Source organism: Rhinolophus hipposideros, assembly GCF_964194185.1.
Source record: "Rhinolophus hipposideros genome assembly, chromosome: 9".
In the NCBI taxonomy this organism is placed as follows: Eukaryota; Metazoa; Chordata; class Mammalia; order Chiroptera; family Rhinolophidae; genus Rhinolophus; species Rhinolophus hipposideros.
In genome coordinates this window covers 26,337,583-26,352,000 of record NC_138055.1, presented here as the reverse complement: position 1 = coordinate 26,352,000, position 14,418 = coordinate 26,337,583, and the positions used below count along the sequence as shown (strand labels likewise).

At 38.0% G+C, this 14,418-nt stretch overlaps 1 protein-coding gene across 8 annotated transcripts in view; it reads left to right on the top strand.

Annotated features, from left to right (window-relative positions):
* Positions 1–220: 220 nt before the first annotated feature.
* LOC308502293 (protein mago nashi homolog) overlaps positions 221–14,418 on the top strand; it is a 30,543-nt gene continuing 16,345 nt past the window's right edge. For 2 of the 8 annotated variants that reach the window (XR_013994021.1, XM_081059879.1), the window contains exons 1-5: positions 2,320–2,469; positions 4,725–4,783; positions 5,469–5,579; positions 7,503–7,585; positions 14,069–14,171. Coding sequence is in view for 6 of the 8 variants with exons in the window: in XM_081059879.1 (XP_080916005.1) it covers positions 2,376–2,469; positions 4,725–4,783; positions 5,469–5,579; positions 7,503–7,585; positions 14,069–14,171 (450 nt within the window). In the remaining 2 variants the exon portion in view is untranslated. Of the gene's footprint in view, positions 2,470–2,528; positions 2,940–4,724; positions 4,784–5,468; positions 5,580–7,502; positions 7,586–8,091; positions 8,531–9,585; positions 10,938–14,068; positions 14,172–14,418 lie in introns of those variants that run through there. The other 6 variants (XM_081059883.1, XM_081059884.1, XM_081059885.1 and 3 more) reach the window with 6 other exon arrangements.

Below are 14,418 nucleotides of genomic sequence, written 5' to 3'. Positions count from 1 at the left end.
ATATTAATCTAAATTCATACAAATTAATATTTTAAAATAAAAAATTCAGTTCCTCAGCCTCACTACACATTTCAAGCGCTCAGTAGCCATTCACATTTCCATATTTCTGTTGTGTAACATCCAAGACCACAAAACAGCTTATTCTGTATTACTTTGCAATCCTTATGATACGAGAGATACCACATTTTGGCTTTTTTTTTTTTTTTTTTTTTTTGCTAAATACATGAAGGATTAATATATTTTCGCAACTCATTTTAAAAACAGGATTAGAGAGGATTAGTCTTGACCGCAGAAGTCTTTTCAGGGCATAGAGACAGTAACTGGACCACAGATAAAGATTTTAACACTGTGCATTCCATAAGCTCTATTTACAGTCCCAGATCTGGTATCTGTAGCTCTGTTTAGGTAAGCATGAATGCTAGCATATGTGTCAAAAATGTGAAAGAAATGCATTAGGGAATCTAACGAGATTGAATGAGGCTCCCTACAATAAACAAACCACATGGATTACCGCCTGTATTTTCATAGACACTGTGGTCAAATTTCTATGGGTTATTTTTGTAGTAGATATAGTGACTGAGTCATCGCAGTTTACCTGGGACTTTCCCAGGTTTTAAAACCGAAAGTCCCACATCACACAAAACTCCTCAGTCCTGGGCAAACTGGAATGGTTAGTTGCCCTAGTGGTAAAGGATGGTGCTTTATGTTTCTTATATATTTTCCATAATGGCAGCCTGTACAGTAGGAATTGAATGATTTTCCTATGTAAACACTTGTACAATGGTTAATACAAACTTCTATATTGACAGTTACATAATTGTTAATATAGAGTCAACATAACTTGGGCCAATCTGCCTTTCTAGTTATTCCACTTTCATGAACTTCATGTCCTAACTATACCGAATTTCTTGGCTTTCCCAAATCATGCGTTTTCACAGCACTGTGCCTTTGCTCAGGTTGTTTTCTGCCTGGAGTGCCTTTTCCATCCCTCTGAACATATACTCAACCTATCTCCCAGAAGGTCCAATTCAAATAGCACATGTTGTCACATCGAGGCTTTCCCAATACTTCCCTTTCTTCAGCTTCCCCTATTCCCCAATAAAGTGACTTGCTTCTTCTGCTGTACTACCAGCATTAACAAAACTTCTTTCTAACATTTGCTTCCTTGGGCTAATATACATCTATATGTTTAGTTTCTAGACTACAAATGTGAAGACTCTATCTTTTTATTAAGTGTCTAACCATTTCTGGCACATAGGAATGCCTGTTAAAACTCATTATATAATGCTTTATAAATTTTAAACCTATTTCACATGCATTATCTCATTTGGCCCTCTCAATCCTGTGAGTTTTGCAAAGTTGACTGTAGTATATTCATTTTGTTGATGCAAAAACAGACTGAGAGGCAGTGACTTAACCAAGGTAAGGTAAGGGTTGGGAATGAATCCCAGGTCTTCCGACTGCCATTCTTCCTACTAAACCCACGGAAGGTCAAAAGTCATCAACAGGATTAGTCAGTGTGTTGGTAAAGGAAGGATGATCGATAATATTTGAAAAACAGACTGTGTGGAAGCTCACCTGGTCTTTGCCCATCCTGCTAAACCCATTGGTAAGCATCCCTCCGCTCCCCAATTTATTCTATTTGGTAAGAAACGTGGGCTAAACCATTTGATCTTAAGTCACATTGCCAAACTTCCACAGGCCACTGAAGATTAACCTTTACTTAATGAAAGAAGTTTCACTATTAAAAGGAACTGTTTTATACCATGCCCGTCGGGATTTTCATTTTCAATGTGCCTTTCCAAATCTCGGACCTCTTGTCTGATGGATTCTACGTTGTCTCTATCCCTTACAGGCATCCAGTTGCCGGACAGCTGGCACTGTCCAAAGGGGAGAGCGCCGTGTTGGGAATCTAGCAGGAGAAAAGGGTTTTATTCCAGATCTATCATTTCGATTCGGGGCTTTATCTGGACTCCTCCCACCAGTCAAGGGGGAGTGAAGCCACACCCACCTTTTCACAGGATGCCGCGAGAAGTCGAGACCCGAAAAGTAAACGCGCCTTGCAAACCTTAGTTGTAAGCCGACAAAAAAAATGCTATCCTACGTTCACCCTTTTGTTCTTTGCTATATACGATTTACTTAATTTGGAAAATAACACGCCTCTGTCCCCAGTAAAGCTTAGTTCGAGTCGTCGCGACCCTCCCTCCGCGGGCTTCGGCCTCGCACAGGCGCTGCAGTCCCCCGGCTCACCTCTGGGAAGCCCGGAGGCCGAGGCGGCGCGCCCGCAGTGACGCGTTAGCCTGGGCGACTGACGTCACTGCTAGGCGCCCGGCGGCGAGTCGGCCAGGCCTTCGGCGGGCTTTCTGGAGACCACAATGTCCCTGGCCAGCGATTTCTACCTGCGCTACTATGTAGGGCACAAGGGCAAGTTTGGACATGAGTTTCTGGAGTTCGAGTTTCGGCCTGACGGTGAGCGGAGGAGCGGCGGCGGCCGCCGCCATGTAGCGCGGTGCTGGGCCTGGGGAAGCGGGGCGGGGAGGCCGCGGAGGGGGCGCAGTGGGGTGGGCGAGCCACCGGGCGTGCAAGTGCACGGTGAGGACCGAGCCCACTGCTTGAGCCGAAGTAGTCGGAGCTTGAGACTACGAGACGCGTGCATTATTCACAAAAGAGGTTTTCTGAGTAAACGAGAATTCATCGATGTCAATTAATTCAGAAAAGGTAATCCTGCCGGATACTGCAGTGGACCCTACGGCAGTCAGGATCCTAGACTCAGCTCACCGGAAAGGACCGGAGAGGCCGTCTAGTGTATCGACCTAATACTTGAACGTTGTAAAGAACGCCCCCAACGTGCGTGGATTTAATGGGTGCTTAAAATCGTTTGGTGGCCAGTAACTTTGGGATTGACCCTTTCATCCATTTTATTCATTCCGGCCTTGTAGGTAAGGCAACGTGTCCGGAAAAACGAATGAGGCCTCCTCGGAAGGGGAAGACCAACGTGTAGGAAAAAATGAGCGTAACGGTGTATTTTTATTGTGGGTGCTTAAATACAGTTGTTCTCCATCGTATGAATTAAGAATTGAAAAAAAAAAAAGGAGGGTGGTTCGTTCTACGTGAAGGAGCGGGGAGAGCTTCCCAGAGAAGCTGACGGTTGAGACGATCTGGACATAGACGATTTTCTTGGCCTCTGCAGGACAAACGGCAGTGAGGGCAGCGTGAGCAGAGGGCGAAGTAAAACCGCCTGCTGCCCAGGCCGTGGGCCGCAAATGCTGTCTTTCGACAGCTCTGGTTCTCTGGGGAGTTTTAGTGTCTGTTGAACTCTCTTTGCAACAAGCACAGTCCGACTGCATAGACTTTTCTGAATGCACGGTGTGTGCTGGGCAGCATGCAAATACAAAACGTGAGGGTACAGTAGTGGTTAAGACTCTTTAATTTCCCACGAGGAGTCACGTCTTGACGGGCAACACGTACATGAAACTAACCAGAAAGCAGTGTGGATATTAAGGGCTGTGCTCATGTGTTGGACAAAGTTCTGTGAGAACTTAGGGGAGAATCACACATTAGAAAAGGGGAAGAGTATCAGACATTTCAGGTAACGACAGACCTGCAATTATTTAGGACCCTTAATCACCTTGTTGGCTCCTGTTTTCCTCCCGTCTGTTGTAAACTTAGCTCAGGAGCCAATTTACCTGAATTCTCCATCTGTCGTTTCCTTATGTGATGTTTTTTCAGTGCTTTGGCCTGTGAATAGTTTTCAGCTTGTCTGGATTACTTTTAGCCAGTCACATAAATTAAGTAGTCTAATATTATCAGGGAAATTTCATGCCCAAATAGTGGTTCTTATCCATTTATCAGCTACCACACCATCCACGTATTTCCATCAGTAATAGTGATTCCCAAGGCGTTCACCTCATTAGGTTAACCTGTCATTTTAGAGGGTCAGGACCACATTACATCTGTACCTGGGCAGCAGCTTAGCCATAAGGGGAAGCATGCACCAGGGAGTACAAAAGTCATAATGGATTAAAATTAAGTATAGATTAGCTAACAAACTGGCCAACTTTTATCCAGAAGCAGTAGATAGTTTGTATGCTTCCTAACCACAATTCTAAACTATTACCATTGCCATATTATCATACATGCATTAATTTAAAGGGAAATTATTACTCCAGATTTTGGAGTACTTGGAAGAAGGTATATCTAGAGCTGAATCTCTTGTGACCCTGGGCAAGTTACTTAACTGTTTTCTCAATTATCAATAGGTGTGAGAATAAAACCCACTTTTTAAGGTTGTTTTACTGATTAGATTAAATACTCTGGGCTAATCACTTGGTACCAACACAGACACAAACTTTAAAAGAAAGTTTTTCCGTTTTCAGATTCCCTGTCTAGTTTGGGACATAGCTTAAGAAAATGGGCCTTAAAAAAATGGCCTTCCCATTATATTGAAGGCATAGAATATTTAAAAATTATATTGAATATTTAAAAATTATATCAAAGGCATGGAATGTTTAAAAATTTGGCTAGCTTCAACTGTAGCCAATTTACCAGCAAATCTTTGTGTGTCTACATGTCTAGCATTAATCTTATGCTGGGAGGGAAGAAATATTAATAAAAGTATACTATGGTCTTTATCTTCAAAATTACTTACAGTGTCATTTTTTTACTGTTTTTTTTTTTTAGCAGTTTTTGCTGTTATAGATTGAATTTTTTTCCACTCCCCACAGGAAAGCTTAGATATGCCAACAACAGCAATTACAAAAATGATGTCATGATCAGAAAAGAGGTAAGATTTTTTTGAATGTCCAGTTTTTTACATTTGCCATATTCCTTATGTCTGTGTTGAATTTACAAAAATACATATAAGTCTGTATTGTAAAGAAGCCAATTTATAGATTGAAAAGTGATTCTGTTTAAATTAGATCTAATCATAGCATCTGTAGCAACAAAAGAAGCAATCTGAATATATTGTTATAGTCCCATATTTGAACATATCATTTAATTAACTTCATAATTAATTTGTCTTTTTACTCTATTCACTATTTAAAACAATGATCATGATTTAAACATAGTATGAATTTTAAATGAAAGCCTCCAAAGTTAGCGATCAAAGTTCAGATCACTGTGATGTGTTCTAGTATTTGTTTTTGTTCACCTCAAATTTTGTGTTGTCACCATGAATCACTTGGAGATGTTTGAGTTCTATATTAACCAAGGCTGAATACAACGGTTTAAAAGGGGGCTAAGTGATATGAAGAGGGAACAATATATATTAAAAGAAAAGGGCAAGAGAGAAGAAAAATCCTAAGTAAGATGAATGATTTCCTCCCATCTTGTACTTTGGAACAGAATTAAGTTTTTCTGTGATATTCTATTTGAATATTTAGGATTTGTAACTCCATTTTATCATTTCCTTCTGAGCTGTGAGAAGAAATAGGCATTATGACATTTTTATTGTAACTTATTTTCAGGCTTATGTACACAAGAGTGTAATGGAAGAACTGAAGAGAATTATTGATGACAGTGAAATTACCAAAGAAGATGATGCTTTGTGGCCTCCTCCTGACAGGGTTGGTCGACAGGTTCGTATTTAGGGATTCTTTAAATGCATAAATATTAAAAATTGATAATATAACTGTTATGTTTCTCCTTATTTAGAATAGATCCTCACTGATTCTTTAGTTTTTCATTTAGTAGATACCTAGTAAATACTCTTTAATTTTCTTTTACTTGGTCTCATTTTTTGTGCTGCTTCCTAGTAGTAAAGGAATCCATGCATAACTGTAAATTTAGACATCTTTCTGAACAGCCAACCTGGGCAGCTAGCCCAGGTTAGGATGTTTTCACACTGTTATGAATAATTTCTATTATATGTTAATCACTTTTATTAGGAATAAGTACAGGTGTCTGTGAAATTGGAGACAGGATTCTCATGACCATGTAAAATTTACTTTCTCTAAATTTATAACTTTGAAAACTCTTATTTGTATCTTTCTGCCCTAGAGAGGGATTTGATTGGTTTCTTTGTTCACACTGACCACTGCCTTTGCCTCTCATACTCCCTTCAGAGTAATTAATGTTTCTTAAAGGGCTTCTGAAGAGATCTGAAGGCCTAATTTCACTCTGTTGAAAGACAGTTTGATTTCTGAATTGGATCTTTTCAACTCTTGGAGAAATGCGATATGACCCTTGGAGGAAGAAACATAATTTCACTTTTGTATATTCCTGAGGATTATACTTTGTAACACCTTCTTTGAGTAGAAGAAAATGTGTGGAGAAATTTTAACAGATGTTGACACTCTGTAGCAATACCTTAACTCTTCTATTTAAAGAAACATTTAGGAAAACAAAAGTAATAGTTAAGAGTATTTTATGCATTGTAAACACTTTCAAAACACGAATTTTGATCTGTTTATTTTATGCATATGTACATATGTTCTAAAAAACAGAAACAACAACAATAAACTGTTTATCTCTTTTAAACTCAGGAAGTGCCCAGTATTTTCATCTACCCACTTGATGATGTGATCATGTGTTTTGGTATTGGGGAGGATTTGGCATGTTCCAGAAATTGTCTATTGGATCTTTAAGTCAAATATTTTATGATCATTTAAAAACCTTAGTCAATTATTTTGTGCGTGCCATAAACTGTGCATAATTAGGTCTTCTGATCAGTGATATAGCTAAGACTGTTTTGAATGGCGTGCTATTTAACCTGAGAAATCACCACACACATAGCCTCTTAATTGTTGGTTTTAGATTTGCAGATAAAATACAGAGAAAAATTTGTACAATAATTGTGGGGACATCTACATTATGTTATTTTTGTTTTATTAGTTTTTAATTTTAATGTTTTGTGAAGTCAAAGTGTATGAGTCTTTCAGTCTTACAGTCCAGGATTCAAATATTAGTACCCTGACTTATTGATGGTTATGAATATCAAGTTTTTTCCTATGCTTTCTGAGTCTTGGATTTCACAGTTGTAAAATATGCTTACCTCACAAGCGTATTTCAGGGATTACAGATAATGTCTGTAAAGTTCGTAGCAGCAGGGCCTGGCACATAATGGGTACTAAAGTGGTGCTGTTATTCATATTATGCATTTTATCTTTAGAGCCTGGTGAAAGGGTAAGTGTGTTTATATTTATTATATTAAAAATAGACTTAGACCATATTATTTTTACAAACTGTGCTTCAGAGTGATGCCAATAGTTTTTACTGACATTATATGAAACAATTATTGTCACTCTGAAGTATGTCATTCATTTTATAGTATCTTTATGAGATCTCTGGAGAGCAGTTTTGGTTAGTCCTAACGCTGGGGATTCCTGAACAGGTGATCAGGTTTTTATTTTATAGACATAGTTTATGTCTAACAGATCAAATGTCTTTTTTTTTTCTTTGCTAGATAAACTGCAGCTAAAAGTGGGACTTCTCAGTAGCAAGAATACAGATATCTCTGGGATGAATTTTTATATTAACTACATCTCTTTTATTTTTTTCAGGAGCTTGAAATTGTAATCGGAGATGAACACATTTCTTTTACCACGTCAAAAATAGGTTCTCTTATTGATGTCAATCAGTCAAAGTGAGTATGTTAAAGCATTTTCATTAAATTGGTAACATTTATTAGGTTCATTTTAAAACTATAGCCAGTTTGAGATCATTTCCATGATACCCTATCAGTTTATTATGCACATGAAATTCTGATTTTTATGTCATTAAAAACTTGTTATCAAAGAAGGTAGCAGTGTATTTTATTGATTTTCAAATAAAAAATCTTAATCTGACAGCTATGTATAATAATGCCCAAGTTTTATTAGCTACTTTTTTTTGTAAAAATCTAGACACAGTGTCACAAAATTTAAAAGAAATCCTCATTGGATATTAGCCTCATTAGTCCCATAGCGCATCACAGCATTTTCCTCTGGGTGTAATACTCAAATAAAAAAAAGAATCCCGTATAGCTTAATAGCTTTAGCTACGTATGTCTATAACTTAATTGTTTTAGGTTTTTGTTTTGTTTTATGAATTAATTTAACATTACACTATTTCTAGGAACAAAAAAGTAACTTTTACCTTTTTAAATTTTAGGGATCCTGAAGGCCTTCGAGTATTTTACTATTTGGTACAGGACCTGAAATGTTTGGTGTTTAGTCTTATTGGATTACATTTCAAGATTAAACCAATCTAAATTGTATTTTTTTAAGGTGTTTTTATATTTAATTAAGGGATGGGTAAGGGAGGGTTTATTTGTCATTTGCAGTATTGGGATTTTTATGAATGTGAAGCAAACACATTTTTTTTTTGTATGCAAACTGAAAATAAGAAAATATATAAACAGGCTTAATGGTTATCTTCACTTGTGTCCAAGTGGGTTGGACAGTCCCCACACACATTGAAATCTGTAAATAAAAGCCACCTTTCACTCCAATAAAACTTATCAAAGCCTGGATGGCGAGTGTTTTTTTGTTTTGTTTTTTTTTTCCCTCGGGAGGCTATGTCTCTTACATTAAAGATAGTAAAAAATTGTTATGGTAGGAACATGCTATGGTAGACGTTCTTTCAGGTATGAATATGTAGCCAGATTCCCATCCGTTAAAGGCAATTGTAGATCTTCCCTTATTTCTTACATACCTGATGGGATTTAATTTTGTGGTGCTTATAGAGGTTGTTTACAGAAGGTTCTGAATTTTCACATTTATCATAAACTCAGGAATTACTTACATTCAAATATTTTTGGTATAAGCAGTGATTTCCTCAAGGGTAAAGCCAATACCCCAAGTTAGGCATATCTTTTATTATGCCCTTATTTCACAAGTATATATTTTGTGTGTCTAGAAACTGAGTTCTCATCTTAAAAAAATTATTTAAAATTTAAATTTAAATGTGTGCGTGTGTTTGTGTATGTGTATCTATAGTAACTCGTAATGAGCACAGGTCCCACTCATATTTCCGAGTTCCCTTGAGCCTCTTTCTGATAGACTTGACCTTGTATTGTTTCTCGTCAGTAACCATGCCCTGGTATTCTGTTATTCCTTCATCTGAAATCTACCCCTCCCCCCCATAAGGAATAGAACATATGAAGGTCTGCCTGGGAACATTTGGGGATGTAAGCTCTCACAGTGGCTGGGGTACGTGCTTGGCCTTGGAAGGATTGGCTACCCTCCCAAGGACCAAGAAAATATTTACAGAATGTGGAGCCCGGCCTTCGCCTTGGCTAGGTGGGCGGAGCTCCGATACATCTAATCTCGTACCAAGGCCATACTTTATATTAGGGTTCAGTCTTGGCAGAGTACATTCTATGGGTTTGGACAAATGTGTAATGACATGTATCCATCATTATAATATCATACAGAGTATTTTAACTGCCCTAAAAATCCTCTGTGTGCCACCTATTCATTTCTCCCTGCCCCCAAACCTTGGCGACCATTGATCTTTTCAGTGTCTCAAAAGTTTTATTTTTTCCAACATGTCATTTAATTGGAATCATATAGTAGGTAGCCTTTTCAGATGGACTTTTTTCACTTAGTACACATGTAAGTTTCCTCCATGTCTTTCGTGGCTTGATAGTTCGTTTCTTTTCAGTGCTGAATAATATTCCATGTCTGGATGGACCACATTTATCCATTCACATATGAAGGACAGACATCTTGGTTGCTTCCAAATTTTGGCAAGTATTAGTAAAGTTGCTATAAACATGCAGGCTTTTGTGTGAACCTTAAGTTTACTGATTATTTTCTAGCATTACGTGGTAATGAGCTAGAATAGAAAATCCAAAACAATTAAAAGTAAATAGGAAAGGTGAATGAGTGCTTGGAGGGTGAGCTTGAGTCTGAACCATGTGATACAGTGGAGAGAACACTGAAAATCAAAATTCTTAATATGGTACTGCTTCACAGAACTATTTCCCCTTTCAACCTGTGAATAGACTATTGCTTGGTGGCACAAATCCCATATAGCCGCCCGGAAACTTTTTTTTGCCATTATGTTTGCATGCTAACTTAGTTCTTGAAGTGGCCCTCTTATTCACCTACTTAGAAATTGGAGGAAAGATGGTTACTGTTCGATTGACTGCTAGAGGCCAGTTAGGACAATTCAGAGGATTTTAACTCTAGAGCAGTAGAATAGGTTTTATTGTAAAGACAAGATGGACAAAGGAAGTAGCTAATTAGGGGAACAGGAAACCTCAAACAAGAGTCTTTTGACTTTTTACTGTTAGAGCCAAGAAACTGAGTATCACTCAGTGGCATAACGGTTAGGCATTAGGACAAATATCGTGGAGATGAGAACCGGGCCAGGTGAATTTAGTCCGCCATCTTTCCTGGGGAGCTGGTGAGTATTCCACACATCCTTCAATTCAGCGTAGGACAGGAAGGACAGCATGCTGCTGTGAAATGATAAGCCACTGAGGTTTGCAGTTGTGACCACAAAGCTTGCAGGTATGACTGTAAACTGTGTGCTGAGCTTCTAGCTGACCAAGTTAATAGCATCGGGTTGGGACGTGTAAAATGTGTGGTTTCCCAAATGAAAAAAGGTTTTGCAGCAAAGCAGCCAGAAAGAAATTGAATGCTTCATATATTCATACTCTGTTTGCATAAGTGTTTGGCATAGAAGTGAATTCGGAAGACAAAGTACAAGAACATTAAAAACATTCTTCAAATTTCTCATTTTTCTGGTTTATTAGCAGTGGTTGTGATGAAGTTTGGTGCTTCCAATTTTGTGCTTGGTTTGATCAAAGGGCCATGCTAGGCGTTATAGTCCCATCTGAAGTTACTACTGTTCTCTTCTGATGCTAGTTGTCTTCTCATTTAAGAAGAAATTTATTTGTCTTTTCCAGAAATCAGAGCTTAGGAAAAAAAAAAAAAAACTAGAATAAAAACAAAACAAATAAAAAGTAGAGCTTAAAGGGAGCAGCTCCATGATTTGGCTTTCTAATCATTAACCTCATTCTGTTTCTCTCTAAAATCATGAAAAACATCTATATTTTGTTGTTAATTCCTGTTAACTTTAGCCACCTTGCTCATCAAGTACACGAGCAGACATCATATCTTTCTATGTGCTGCAGCTGCAGTAATGAACAAGTCGATGAGGAACTCACCCTCTGGACTTTCTGTAGAGGAGACAAACAACTATGTATGTGTGAAACAGAGTGCCACACCTGTCTGGCCTCCGTCATGAGAACTAGCCACCCTCTCGCCAGCTATAAGGATGTAAATCAAAACAGAACTGCTCAACATCACCAATATCTCCAGGGGGCAGTAAGATACAAATAACCAGGTCTGAGGTCACAGAACGGTTTTTCTAGGCAGAACGCAGTATGCTGCCATGTTTCCCAGCTCCTAAATTGTATTAATATGCCTCTCACATCACAACACACATACTTTATTCCAGGCACCTGCACTCCAAACCTGACATGTTAGGATAGAGAACCTAGCTCAGTGTCAGGATTACTGGATTGCAGTCCTGGCTTAGAGAGAGAGGGAGAGAGGGAGAGAGGGAGAGAGGGAGAGAGGGAGAGAGGGAGAGAGGGAGAGAGAGAGAGAGAGAGAGAGAGAGAATTTACTTTTTTGAAGTCTAAGAAATCCTATCTGTAGTGCTAATCTCTGAATTTCTCCAAGTCTATTTAGTGAATGATACTCTTATTGAACATGAGAAAACAGACTTGAAGATTTGGAATGACTTATTCAAATTTTTATAATTGGGAAGGATTTGAATCTTGGACTTCAAATAATATTTCACATTTAATGAGAGCCTACTCTATAGTATTTGCCAGGTCTGGTTAGGAACTTTCTATCTCATTTAATCCTCACAGCAACCTTGGAAGGCAAATATTATTGTTTTACTCTGGTGAATCCGAAGGGTTAGAGAAGTTGAGTGACTTGCCTCATGCCACACATTTAAGCTGGGGCTGACATTTCAAGCCAGAGCTTCCTGGTCCCAGAATTCATGCTTTGTGGCAAGAGGTTTGAAAATCCAGGCCCTTCTAAATGCATAGTCCATCTTTGCTCAGTGCATTAGTGAAGCCTGATGTTAAACATGGATCAAGAATTAGCAAGAATGTGTCCTTTGGCAGGTCAGTTAACCTCTTAATATTAATGTCTTCATTTGTAAAACGGGGACAATAAGAAACAGCTGTCGGTGTTGGGAAGTTTCAATATGGTTATACATACAGTAGGTCCCCAAATACTGCCACCTTTTCCACAGTCATTACTACTTCTCCCACCCTAACTCCTTATCTCCTCTCAGCAGAACTTCATCTACTCATATCTGTCTATGTATCTATGTATCTATCTATCATCTATCATCTATTTTTGGCATCGGGATAGAAGGTAGGTACCTTTCTCTGTTTCGAGACTGACAAAGCTAATCCAAGATAAGGGCAAAGAAAAAAAAATGACCGGCAGCAAGTATTCTTGAAGTGTCCAGATTCCATGAAACTTTGCTTACATGACTGAATGCAATTCATCTCTGCAAGACATTTCAGCTCACTGTTGCACATGATGAAAGTGGCAGACCTCAGTGGTGATTCAGAGACTAAGGATTGCATTGGGGGACAGAAGTAGGCCCACTGAGGGCCAAACAAGGGGCAGATAATCTAGGCTGGGGTCCTAGTGTTCAGCACATTCAGTAGACTGTGTTTGTAAGTAGTTTGGAGGAGAGGGGGTAGACATGAGCAAACTGAAGATTGGGGAGGCCATCCTAAGCACAATGGTTTAATGGTGGCTAGAGGTTGGTAAAGGAAGCAAAGAATAAGCAAGGAATTTGGTCAGAGCCTGTTGAAATAGGGGTGGGTTTGTTCTTGCATAATCAATTTCCCCTTCTGTTCCCCACCTCACTCCTTTTCCCTCACACTCCACGTTAACCACAATCATCTGATTTGAAGAGCATTTTAAACTGATTTCATCAAACTGTGTGTCAGAAGATTGGCAGGGCCTTGTCAAAAGAAAGTGAACCTCTCTGAGAGATTTGGGTATATTCTCACAGGGTCTGGCTCATAGAAACCGAGTTATAGAGACGTATTTCTTTAAGCTGGTAGGTTGAAGATAATGCATATTTATGAAGTAATATTCATGGACAAAACTCAAGTACAGGAATAATTCACTAGTATCTCTTCTTAAAAAAATCAAATGTGAACATTTTTACACACAACTAGTGGCATGTAAATGGAACAACTTTTCTGGAGGGCATTTGGTAATATGCATCAAAGTTCTTTATATACCCTTTGACCCCCAATATCATGTTTAAAAATTTTTCTAAGAAAATGTTGAAAAGTACAAGTCAAATATTTTTTATACTAGTGAAAAATTGGAAACAACCTACATGTCACACAGTAGGGGATTACCTAAATAAATTATGATATAATCCATGTGGGTAATAACTATATGGTTTTGAAAATCACATTTAGACCAACATTTTTAAATGAGGAAACACTTATTAGAAAATAATAGATCAAAAACATTGTGTGTGAAGTGACACCAACAGTGATAGTAAACAGATAAAACAAATTTTGGTCATATACGGATAAAAGACTAGAAGAATAAACAAAAAATTTTATAGTTGAGTTATGGATGTTTTAAAATAATTTCCACATACATTTATCTGCAGTAAACATAATGGAAACAAGAAGTGATCTTTTTTTTGTAAATAGTAACATACAAAGAAAAGTTTCTGGCAGACTATTTGAGTTAAAGAAATGTCATGGTATTTCTTATGTGTATGTACAGATACATATTTATTTATACATTTGCATTTTAATCATTTGTTTTTACTAGTAGTTTCTTTTAGATATGCTAGTTTTTGTTAAAGACATTAGTTCTTGTTTTTTGAAAGCTGTGTTCCTTTATCTTTTAAGTCCCCCAAATGTTGATTTTAAACACAATTTTGCAGGGTACTAAATAGTTGGTTAGTTGAAATGGAGGAATATGTAGCTCATGACCATCTTTTCTTCACTGTCAATATCAGCTTTCATCATACAATTTCCTTTATCACTTTGGTCAAGAGGAGGGGCAGAAATTTTTGAGTCGGAGTTCTATTCAGAGGCAATTCATTTCTGCCTTCCATCTTACAGCCCCTCCTGCCCCCAGGGGAGCCAGGATTGGAGAGGCCAATTTCTCCCGCCTCATTTTTGGGTCAGCTTTCTCCACCGGCATCACTGCTTGGCACAGATCCAGGTAACGTAGACTTTTATTCTCTCAGATCTTTGTACCTGAATATCCTATTAGTCCCATTTATAAAGAAAAGATTCTAAGGAAAAAAAGATTCTGGGAATTCGTTATTTTATTACAAATGACTAGGCCCGAGTATGGGGTTGATAGGAAAGCATTCTAGATTGATTGCGTTGGAATTGCGTTCACTTTGAAAGAAATGCGAAAACTGTAGTTCAGCAGTTGTTTTTGTATTTTAAAATATGCCACGATT